Genomic DNA, 12,550 nt, shown 5'->3' on the forward strand with positions numbered 1-12,550 from the left:
GAAAAGCGATGTCAGACAGGTGTGTAACTGCGAAGGGCCCATCCAATACCAGAACAGAGGTACAGGACCACCGCACCGCCTCTCTATTACTTCATGGCCTAATGGACCATCACTTCTAGTTATCATGGGGTCCTTGTGGTGGGACCCCCTGATACCATGATTAAAAGATAAATGACTATTATGGGAACATTCCTTTAATTTTCAGGATATGCGGCTGTATGAACTGTATACAAGCTACAGGGGTCTCATATATCCAGCTGTCTCCTTAGGGGACCACGGTTACCTGATCAGCTGTCTGACAGTCAGAACTGTCTGTCTCTTCAGATCATCCGCTAAGACCTGAAATAGCATCAGACAGAGGTTTGGAGGGAGGCGAGGACACGGAGACAAATTAGGCAGGTTGAAATGAGGACGGAGACGTATTAAATCCACCCACACAGGAACACAGCTGGTAGAGTGCATAGACCCGCTCTCCACAGCCCAAACTGACAGCATATAAAGGGTTTATGCATATGTGACACCCAGACACTAAAGTGCATACCCTCATACAGTGTCAGACTGCGGTGCCAAGGACCCACCAGTAACAATGATTTTGGGGGGGGGCCCACTTTTCACCTACATACAAATATTACACTACACTCGTTCACAAATTTACCTATATCTCTATATAATAATAAACTGAGTAGTTTGGTTAATGAATGATGAGATGCTGCTTTTTTTCTGTACAGAGTGAATTATGCCAAATACTGCCCATACAGTGGGGTTGGGGGCCCAGATCTGCACAGAGGCCCACCGGGGGGATTCCACTGTTCCCCTATGGGCCAGTTTGAGACTGCCCTCATATCATCATATAACCACCTCACGCCACCAAATGTCCCGTACACCTCCATACAACCACCTCACATCACCAAATGACCCGTACACCTCCATATAACTACCTCACATCACCAAATGACCCGTACACCTCCATACAACCACCTCACACCACCAAATGTCCCGTACACCTCCATACAACCACCTCACATCACCAAATGACCCGTACACCTCCATACAACCACCTCACATCACCAAATGACCCGTACACCTCCATATAACCACCTCACATCACCAAATGACCCGTACACCTCCATATAACCACCTCACATCACCAAATGACCAGTACACCTCCATACAACCACCTCACATCACCAAATGACCCGTACACCTCCATACAACCACCTCACATCACCAAATGACCCGTACACCTCCATATAACCACCTCACATCACCAAATGACCAGTACACCTCCATATAACCACCTCACATCACCAAATGATCCGTACACTTCTATATAACCATCTCACATCACCAAATGACCCGTACACCTCCATATAACCACCTCACATCACCAAATGACCCGTACACCTTCATATAACCACCTCACATCACCAAATGACCCGTACACCTCCATATAGCCACCTCACATCACCAAATGACCCGTACACCTCCATATAGCCACCTCACACCTCCAAATGACCAGTACACCTCCATATAACCTCATAGACAAATATATAACCAGTACACCTCCATATAAATTTGTATATACCTATATAACATTACACCTTCATATAGCCTCATATATACCTCTATAACCAGTACACCTCTATATAACTTCATACCTCTCTCTATAACCAGTACACCTCCATATAACCTCATACCTCTCTGTATAACCAGTACACCTCCATATAACATCATACCTCTCTATGTAACCAGTACACCTCCATATAACTACATACCTCTCTATGTAACCAGTACACCTCCATATAACTACATACCTCTCTATGTAACCAGTACACCTCCATATAACTACATACCTCTCTGTGTAATCAGTACACCTCCATATAACCTCAGACCTCTCTGTATAACCAGTACACCTCCATATAACCTTGTGGTAGGGGCCGGAATTGGGAGGTGGACCACTGCTTACCCTGTCCGGATGACACAGATACCAGGTGATGCAAGGACGAGGCGGAGACAGATTTCAGTTGTAACAGTCCCGGATTTATTTGTCGTCCTCCTGACGACCACAACCACGCACCGCAGCCTCTTTACAGTTCTCTGTCTCCAGGCCTGGGTACCTGCACCTTTGCTCCAGTCGAAGTAACGTCCCTCGTGGATCTTTCGCTGGGGCTGTCCTAGACCAATCTATCGCCAGCGCTTCACCTGTCCGAGGTCGTCGTCCAATCGGTACCCCCAGGGCCTCGTCTGTTCTGCGGTCCGTCGGGTCAGGGACACCCTCGACTGTCTCTTTCCTGTCGTTCCCCTAGTCGAGCTGTTCACTGTTCTCCGTCTTCTACCAAGCGAGCTCCTCTTGGGAATAACCTGCATGGAACCCTATCCTGTTCTATTTATCCCCTCTCTCACCGGGAATTCCCCTCCTGGGTTCCTATCTCCCCGCCCCCCATGACTAAGCGTTTCTCAAGCCATAAGCTGATGTTGAGTCCTAAGCTACTCCCCCCTGCTATCTTGTGGTCATTTCTTGGTACTGCACTCTCCTATCCACCTTTCCCAGCTGTCACCCTTCTATCCTGTCAATCTCCGTCTCTAGTGCACAAACCGTCCCCTCCTACTACCAGTCACTTCTGTCCGTCAAGTCACCTTCCCCACACTCCTCCCTTTGTCCATTGTCGTCCCGACAATCATAATCCTACCTACGTCGTTCTGAAGCTTGTCCACAGTCTGTTGTCGGACCGGTCGTTGGGCCAAACCCGCTGCCCACTGGGGCCGAACTAAACCGGGAGCACCATACTACTCGCCAGCGCGCACGCCACGTGACAACTTCATTCAGGTTGGCGAGGTCCACCCAGACTACTCTACGGCGTGAACCTCCCACTACTCTCCCCTTCCACTACATTCAGCTGTCCGGAACGCCATGACCGAGGCCTTTCACCTACCTGGTCATCATTGGCGCCCGCCTGTCCTTTTGGGGTGTCTGTGGTGTCGGGGACCTGACTGACGGACCACTGTCTGGTTCAATGTTCTTTGTCTCTTCATCCTTCACGTAAAAAGAGTCATGGTCGGCGTCTTCATCACATCTACCTAGTACCCGGAACCTGTTACACACATTTTTTTTTTTAAACACACTACTCATTAAATCAGCTTTAACATACTGTTATCTCTACCTTAATAACAATATGAGTTACCCAACAGGGGTAACCCCTTTTCCCTTGTTTGTTTTTTCTGTTTTTTTTTTTTTCTATCAACATAACATTTTAAAACAGAACATAAATACTCCCCCCTCCCTTTAACATGAGTACTTCCTCTCCCACATCCCCGCTATGCCAGGAGCAAACAATCAACAATAAAACATGTCCCTTATCATGGACGTCGAACTGTGCTCTTGGGGCCTGCACAACAGCACAGCGAAATCACGATAGTCCGGGCCATCTCCTGACCGCTGATGTTGCGCAAGTCCAGCAGGGGAACCCCACAGCCGTGAGGTTCCCAGGATGTCTCGACAGTTCCTGAGCCCCGAGTGTTCTTTTTGCCCAGGGCTCAGGGGTCACCTCCCTCCTGAGAGATGAGTCAAAAGGGGTATAAGGGGCCGAAAGTGGTTCCGCGCCATTTCTCTGCTTGGGAACCAGCAGTCCACCACCGGTGGTGGCGTGGACGCGCTCATCTCTGTCGACGTGGCGGCTTCGCTCCATCCGGCCCCCAGCTCCTGCAGTTCCAACCGCAGGGGAGGGACCGGAGTCGTTGACCGGTGAGAAGCGGAGCGGCGAAGCTGGGGCCTGCTAGTGTGGATGGCAGACAGCTCCGCAGAGGCGGCGGAGCCCGATGACCCGGCCGAAGTCGCAATCCGGATATCGGTGAGCAGGCCGCAGCTGGAACCATGAGCGAGACAAAGGCGGCCGCGGGTGCCGCCGGGTAGGCCGCGGCCGGCGCCGCAATCGAACCAGAGGCGGCAACCGGAGTTGCAGACAGGGCCGGAGTGGCTGCCGGCACTGGTGAGGAGGCCGCAGAGGAGGCCGGAGTGGCGGCAGGCTTCGGGTGGTAAACCGCTGCTGCCAGGTGGAACGCAGCAGCGTCGGCCACGCGATGGTTTCGCAACGGCGACGTGGCCCGATACGTCACCGGGCGGGGTGGCTCAGGGTGGTGGGTGAGAGCGTCGGTTGGCCCAGCGGAGGCCACAGAGCCCTCCGCAACCGGGGCCGCTGTAAAACGGGAGGCCGCGCGGGGAGGCCGAGTGGTGGGGGCCGCTTGCGGAGCCGCCGGCAGAGCCAGGGGAACTCTCACCTTCCCCCGGCGCAGTGGCTTTCTGCAGGTTGTTCCTCCGCTCTCCCAGGAGTCAGTCCGGGAAGCAGCTCGTCTGGCGCCCGCCGCTGCTCTTCATCCCGCCCTTCGGCAAGACCAGCCTCCAGGCCGGATAGTTCCGCAGGGATGGCCGGCGACAGTTCCTCCAGCTTCCGCCCTGGGTAATCCACTTCAGCACCACCCCCCTCCTGCTCGCAGATCACCCGCGTCGCAGGGGCACAGAGTCTCATTCGGGTTTTCTTTGGATGGGTCCAGCCACAGTCCCAATTGGCATTCCACTCGGGCACCATCTCGCAAAGTTTTTTTTTCCGTTCCGGATCCTCCGATGACAGCCAATGGTCCGGAACAAAGTCTCAGATTTGTAATCCACAGGGGAGCAAACTTGTAATCCACCGGTATTTGTAATCCGCAGGTGAACAGTCCTCCTGGCGCAGGCCTGCCGCAGAAGATGTCATATTAGCGGCGGAGATCCTGCCGACTACGCCAAATGTGGTAGGGGCCGGAATTGGGGGGGTGGACCACTGCTTACCCTGTACGGATGACACAGACACCAGGCGATGCAAGGACGAGGCAGAGACAGATTTCGGTTGTAACAGTTCAGGATTTATTCGTCGTCCTCCTGACGACCACAACCACGCACCGCAGCCTCTTTACAGTTCTCTGTCTCCAGGCCCGGGTACCTGCACCTTTGCTCCAGTCGAAGTAACGTCCCTCGCGGATCTTTTGCTGGGGCTGTCCTAGACCAATCTACCGTCAGCGCTTCACCTGCCCGAGGTCGTCGTCCAATCGGTACCCCCAGGGCCTCGTCTGTTCTGCGGTCCGTCGGGTCAGGGCCACCCCCCTGACTGTCTCTTTCCTGTCGGTCCCCTAGTCGAGCTCTTCACTGTTCTCCGTCTTCTACCGAGCTCCTCCCGGGACTAACCTGCCTGGAACCCTATCCTGTTCTATTTATCCCCTCTCTCACCGGGAATTCCCCTCCTGGGTTCCTATCTCCCCACCCCCCTGACTAAGCGTTTCTCAAGCCATAAGCTGATGTTGAGTCCTAAGCTACTCCCCCCTGCCATCTTGTGGTCATTTCTAGGTACTGCACTCTCCTATCCACCTTTCCCAGCTATCACCCTTCTATCCTGTCAATCTCTGTCTCTAGTGCACAAACCGTCCCCTCCTACTACCAGTCACGTCTGTCCGTCAAGTCACCTTCCCCACACTCTCATACCGCTCTGTATAATCAGTGCACTCAGTACACCTCCATATAACCTCAGACCTCTCTGTATAACCAGTGCACATTCATATAACCTCAGACCTCTCTGTATAACCAGTACACCTCCATATAACCTCAGACCTCTCTGTATAACCAGTACACCTCCATATAACCTCAGACCTCTCTGTATAACCAGTTCACCTCCATATAACCTCATACCGCTCTGTATAATCAGTACACCTCCATATAACCTCATACCGCTCTGTATAATCAGTACACCTCCATATAACCTCATACCGCTCTGTATAATCAGTACACCTCCATATAACCTCAGACCTCTCTGTATAACCAGTGCACCTCCATATAACCTCAGACCTCTCTGTATAACCAGTACACCTCCATATAACCTCAGACCTCTCTGTATAACCAGTACACCTCCATATAACCTCAGACCTCTCTGTATAACCAGTTCACCTCCATATAACCTCATACCGCTCTGTATAATCAGTACACCTCCATATAACCTCATACCGCTCTGTATAATCAGTACACCTCCATATAACCTCATACCGCTCTGTATAATCAGTACACCTCCATATAACCTCAGACCTCTCTGTATAACCAGTGCACCTCCATATAACCTCAGACCTCTCTGTATAACCAGTACACCTCCATATAACCTCATACACCTCTATGTAACATTATGTCTCCACATAAGCCTATTGGCTACTGCAGGGGCGGACATATCTTGGTGCGGCCTGTGCAGTTACACAGGACCCTAAGAAGTGAGGGGCCATTTCTACCTCCAAAGCAGGTGCAATTTCACATTTTCAGGAGCTCTTGGGCTACAAAGGACCCATATACTGTTCTTGCACTGGGTCCCCTTTCTGTCTGTGTCCGCCAGTGAGCTACTATCTGTACCGACCTTGCAATCATGTGTAATTTCCCTGCGGGCCGTGGTTACCCGGGGATGCCGGCAGTCAGCGGCCATGGTTGCCATGGAGATCAGTGAATGGCTCCCCTCATGTTATTCACAGCTCACCTTTATCCGGCACTTCGCTCATTGTCTCTCAGTGGGATCACGTATAACTCGTTATCGCGCTTCGTTAATCCCACGTGTGACATCCCACTGTTGTGGGGGATCTTCACCAGCCTGACATCAGCAAATGACACAATTCTCCTGTTTAACATATTTCTCATCCTTCTCCAGCAGATCCAGCAGTGACTCACCCCCCGATTATCACCTCCAGAGCTGAAATCTGACATGTACCAGCTTCGCTACAGTAAGGGTACCGTTACACTAAGCGATGCACCAGCGATCCCGACAACGATATGGATCGCCGGTGCATCGCTAAGTGGTCACTAGTGAGCTGCCACACAGGCAGATCTCACCAGCGACATCGCAGGGGTCGGGGGTCGCTACTTACCTGTCAGACGCGGCGATCCTGACGTCCTCCCGCCCGGCTCCACGCGTCGCTCGTCGTCACAGCAGGAAGTCCAGCAGGAAGCTGACGACGAGAAATGATCCAGGACGTTCTCGCGCGATCAGCGATGGACAGCGGGGGAGCCGGTCGGAGGTAAGTATCACATGTAGCGATATCGCTGCTGCATCACAAAGCCAGTGATGTTACAGCGATATTGCTATGGGTAATGGGCCCTTAAGGCTTCACTTTCACTGGAAGATGATCGCCTAGCGAGCATTCCAGATAATCTCGCCATGTAAACAGGCTGCCGATCATCGATGAAGGAGCGGACGGCTCACGTCTCAGGGAGCTGAGCTCTTGGGCTCCAGCAATGGCAGCCTATGAAAATCACCGAATGAAACCAAGAAAAACTGGCAAACATTGTATGTATTACTTAATGGCATCCACAGCATGCGCTGTCGAGATCCTTTGGTCCCGCATACATGCGGTCACATGTCGACAGGATGTGCACAGTCTCGCACAATACAAGTATATAAGTAATGAGGATACGCACTAGGGAACATGTCAGGGATATCAGGGCAGCTCAGTCTGAGGATGACATGGCGTCTCTAAAAACGGTCCCCCGCCACTTCAAGCTGCATCATACCTGCAGCCCTGATTAACTTAGGAAACGTGGAATCGATCGTGTCCACGGTGGTATCAGAGGGGGTGATCTCAAACCCAGGCTGGCACAGCTCGAGTGTCGCTGGATTGTGAAATTGGGAACCGTGACCCCTTCGAGCGTCTCATCCTTTTTATAATGTGCGTCCTAGCTCTACGGACCCTCGGCTTTTCAGCAAGTTCAGTTTGATTTTATGCCTGTGGAGTATCTTTTATATTGACTTTAATTCTGTGTCTTTTTGTGTTTTTCACGTATTTTATTAGTGGATGGCGATTCAGCACTGGACTATGTGCCTCGATTCTGATGTATTAAATCACCATAAAGAAAATCTCCCTGGATGGCTTCGAATGCGTCATTCAACTTGTGGGCGTAAGGGGTGATCTTGTTATGTGTTACATATACATTGGATATTGCACTATTGCATTACGCAGTGTTATGCATTTCTTATAGAAAATGTTATAATCTGAACCTATTGCTATGGATATTTATTGTATTATACACGATCTAGGTTCCCCTATCTTTTATTAAGATTTGGGTATGACAATTGTACTTTCAGGTCTTTGCCCCCTCTTCTGCCCTTATTCAGTATGGTTACCCTTGTTTTCTCACATGACGTCTCATGAGGCTACTGTTTCTCTGCCGCTGGTAGCGCATGAGGCCGGCACTTCAAATCCACAAACGTGACAGAAGATGTGTACACAGAGCGGTGCGTTCCACTGACATCAATAGAACAGTTGTTCCCTATTCGCACCGTTACCACGACACTGGTTCTGGTAGCGGAAGTCCCGCCCTCATGTGCTCGCTGGACGTGGCGAGATGCACCCTCCACAGGTGCCACCATTCGCCGCTGGAAATGGCACTCTTAGCGCATAACAAATTGCCCCCCCGAGGAAGCAATAGCGAAACGCGCATCAGGGCTGCGATGCAACGACTAGACATGCTAACTAATGGGTAAAAGGCCTTTCTATCACCCTTGTACATGCACTTATAGTGTTTACCAACTACTTTAGGATGACTATGTGCTCGGTAATATTCCCATGCCTATACATTGATTAGGCTATGATTTATGGGATTGGAATTTGCCTATCCACAAGTCAGTACCTCTTTTCTTATTTTAGGACTTTTTTGTAGTGTAACCTCAATTTTTGTATCTTTTGTAATTTGGTATAAGGATTTTTCTACACTATTATTGTCTTGATTATATACAGTATGTAATCTTATGGATTAATAAAAATAATTTTGTACATTTTGGCATTGCAAGTTTCTGATATACAATTTTTAGCGGTAAATCCATATTATGAGGATATTTAAACTATCTATGGTCTTTATTCACTCTCAACATAATCTGCATGTTCCACCAATTAAAAGCATACAAAGAGAATTAAAGGACATGGGTCTACGCGTTTCGAGCATAACTGCTCTTGGTCCTGTCAGGTTTAGTGGTCTCTTTTTATTCTCATTGTATGTTTTGATTTAGACTTGTGTAGAGCACAAGAACGTTGTGTGAGTGGGCTGGCTGACTTGCTCATTTCATTAGGCCGACGCATTTACAGACAAGAGGGCTGGCTGGGGGCAATTCCAGGTTTGTACTGATTCCTTTACATGGTTTGCACAAGACAGTGGTAGAATGTTACTTACGTATAACAGATTTAGGAAGTGGTTTCTGCCAGTTACTATACAAAGAACGCCTTCTGCAACACCGAACGTTCCATTATTCTGGACAATTTTTTTCTTTTGATTTGGGAAATTTTAGGGTTTGGTCAACCCTTTACCCTTTTAGGTAAACCCACAGTTAAAAGTTGTGTCCTCAGACCGGTGACCATGGAGGACACAACCCTCATATGTTCTTCTGTGAAGGCCACATAACCTCTGCACAGGACGTGCTGCGTACGTCATTCACCCTGGATTCTGTAAAATTAGAATTATAATTAAAAAAAAAGTATAATATTGTTTTATCATTTCCTGTCTATGCAGCAATGAAAGAGCAGCTGCTCAAGATGAAATCTTTGATGCCCCTACGTTTAAAACCTTTGTGCCAAAGGAGGCATACAGGGGCACATTTGCTGGTCCAAATGATTATCCAACATTGATGACTAGTGACTACCTGTAATTACTCTGTGTACACTCTCCATGTCTGCTCTCCATCAGATAACGAGCTTCAATTACCTGTTCATAATGGCGGTGCAGGTAGTGATCTGATGCTCCCAGCCTTTAATCTGTATAACTCATAACCCCACTCCTCATTTGCTCATTTGCATTTGCCAATACTGTTTTTTTTGTTTTATGATATTTGTTGCCTTTTTTTTTTCCTCCAAAGTTTTCAAAATGGTGCACACAATTCATTAAAGTGAACCTTTCAGCAGGATTTTGCTAAGTAAACTTCAGGTAATGTCAGGTTGAAAGTGTTAAATTGATTAGAAAGGAAAGACCAAGGAAAGACCTGCCCACAGGCCACCCCGAAGCGCAGTCTGTCTGTCTCTATGATGAGGAACATGTTTGGGCTTCGGTGCGGCCTGTGGGAAGGTCTTTCCTTGGTGTCTCTGGCTTAGAGCGGGAAGATAAGACTCTGCCTACAGTCCTGCCCCGCAGCACGGGTGTATCATTAGCGGCAAAATTCTAAGGCCGGGTGCCCACAATCCGACACTAGCAGTGCTTTGGGCATAGAGCGTTTTCGCTGTGTCCAAAGCGCTGCTGTCTATTGAACACAGGTAAATCACACGTCTCCACTGAACTGTGCGGATTCACCACATTCAATACATTCTACTGGTGAAAATTTTCTAGTGTCTCTGCAAGAGAAAGTGACATACTGCGGTCTGGAGAGATGTGCCGCATGCCAGTGTCTGCGGGTGAGCCGCGGGCGTCTCTGGACGCAAAGTAAACTATGTGTAACATCTGGACACTGCGGGTTTGAAGCTGCATAAGTACGCAGCTACGAGCAGGAACGCGGGTTGCAGTGACGGGACGCAGGCAGAGCAAGGGTTAACAGGTTTATTTACAGGGGAATACTCCACGCAGGGAGGTAAAAGGTTAAACAATATAAATGACAACGGATTTTGCAAGGTGAGGTACAACGGTACAGTTAACAGCAGTTCAGTAGTGAGCGTGTTAGGAAGTCCTAAATCTGCAGCTCCGGCTGCGTACTCGATTGCGCTGACAGCGGCTGGCGCGATGTCCTTTCCAGTGGGGCCAAGTAAGTGACAATACCCCTTCTTCTAGTAACAGTGGTCGGTCTCCGGTACCTTCCACTGCCCCTACTGTAGTGGCTGAACAACAGTAAGGGCCACAGTCCTGTACGAGCCCAGAATGGCTTTGCAAGTATACGAAGGCCAAATGAAGTCACAGGTGTCTGGGGCCGAGATTTACTAGCACAGTCAGGGTGTAGGTTACGGTCACGCTACTGGTCTCTCTCAGGCGGCACACGCACGGTACTCACGATCCTGGAGTGTCTAGCTCCTGGCTTTATGTCAGCCAACAGGCACACACTGCCCGTCTCTCTCTCTCTGGTCCCCGCAGTTGGCGGTGGGTGACAACGGTCGCTGGTCTGTGTGGGGCTGGTGCTCCCCGGACAGAGCACTTCTCTCTCTCGCTGCTGCAACACCCGGCTCAGCTCTGCTCTGTGTGTGAGGCTCTGCTCTGCACAGCTCTCTCTGCAGGCGATGGGAGATCCTTCTATATGGCTCATCGCCACACCGTTACTCTCTGGGGGGGAAGCAGAGCGCGCTGCTCACCGCTCTGCACGCTGCTCTCTGCTCTGCTCCCCTCCTGCGCCAGACTGCCCAGCTTTGCGTGCTTTTTCCTTTTATGCTCTGCTGCGCGCCCTTTTCTGGCTCTCCCCGCCTCTCTGGGTCAGCAGGAAGCTCTGTCTCTCTCCTTCCCTCCGGCAGCAGGGGAAGGTCCGCCCCACTCAGGCTTCCCCCTGGTAACAAAGGATGCAGCCTTTCTAGTTCCGAACCTGGAATGCAGGTACCTGCGGTCCGGTTTATCTCCTTACACAGCGTCCAACCCGCAGCAACTCCGGATCGTGGGCACGTACCCTAACACTGCTTACACAGAACCACAAGACGGATTTCTTGACCCCAGGTGTCATTTTAATCAGTATAACAGCTCTAACCTGACACTGTCTGTAATTTAGGCAGCAAAATCCTGATCACAGGTTCCCTTTAAATTTGCACAATATAAAAAGTGTTCTTTATTTTTGACTTTTACCTTTCTTTAGCACTTTACAGACACTGTCCCCATTGGGGCTCACAATCTACTTTACCTATCGGTGTGTCTGTGGAATGCGGGAGGAAACCGGAGGAAACCAGGAGGAAACCCACATAAATTGGGCACTGGCACCACATGCAAACCCCAGGAGAGCGAGCGCTGGCACCGCTGGAAGGGCGCCGGCACGGGAGGCGAGTATAGGCTTTATTATTGTATCTAGGCCAAACATTTAGCTCAAGAAGGGGAAGTCGTAGTAGTGGACACCCCCTTTAAGATGAAGTGTGAGCCCTAACGTGTAAAGCCAGACAGCGTCTCCGGCAGCCCCAGACAGCCACTCCTGGGAGCTGCACAGTACATGGAAAACCTGAGCTTCTCCACCATGAACTATAACCAGTATCGGACTGGGGTGCCAAGGGCCCACCAGTAACGTTGACTGTGGGGGGGGTGGGCCCACTTTTCATCTGCATACAACTATTACACTACCCTTGTTCACAAATTTACCTATACCTCTATATAATAATAAACTGGGTAGTTTGGTTACTGAATGATGAGGTGCTACTTTTTTTCTGTACGGAGTGAGTCGAGTGAATTATGCCAAGTACTGCCCGTACAGTAGTGTTGGAGGCCCAGATCTGCACAGCGGCCCACCGGGGGATTCCACTGTTACCCTGTGGACCAGTCCGAGCCTGACTAGAACTATCACTTGATGTCACCCTACACCTTCTCCGTGACGTCAGGCTTCCTGGTGACATCACGACCTGTGGG

At 50.2% G+C, this 12,550-nt stretch overlaps 1 protein-coding gene across 2 annotated transcripts; it reads left to right on the forward strand.

The window, feature by feature from the left end:
* Window positions 1-3,631: 3,631 nt before the first annotated feature.
* Window positions 3,632-11,970, forward strand: LOC141056367 (uncharacterized). 2 transcript variants are annotated; one of them, XM_073553123.1, is made up of 2 exons: window positions 3,632-7,948; window positions 11,796-11,970. In XM_073553123.1, exon 1 carries the CDS (start codon window positions 5,326-5,328, stop codon window positions 6,274-6,276), a length of 951 nt encoding a protein of 316 aa, XP_073409224.1. In that variant the 5' UTR covers window positions 3,632-5,325; the 3' UTR covers window positions 6,277-7,948; window positions 11,796-11,970. The 2 variants fall into 2 exon arrangements, 1 of the variants encoding a protein (XP_073409224.1); XR_012221624.1 differs by lacking the exon at window positions 3,632-7,948 and adding an exon at window positions 10,525-11,659.
* Window positions 11,971-12,550: the final 580 nt, after the last annotated feature.

This window comes from Dendrobates tinctorius, unplaced genomic scaffold (genome assembly GCF_039654945.1).
Source record: "Dendrobates tinctorius isolate UK_male_01 unplaced genomic scaffold, ASM3965494v1 ptg000197l, whole genome shotgun sequence".
Taxonomy (NCBI): domain Eukaryota; kingdom Metazoa; phylum Chordata; class Amphibia; order Anura; family Dendrobatidae; genus Dendrobates; species Dendrobates tinctorius.

Excerpts from the sequence above, each read along its gene's own strand:
- LOC141056367 (XM_073553123.1), top strand. The coding sequence starts at position 5,326 with ATGTTGAGTCCTAAGCTACTCCCCCCTGCCATCTTGTGGTCATTTCTA.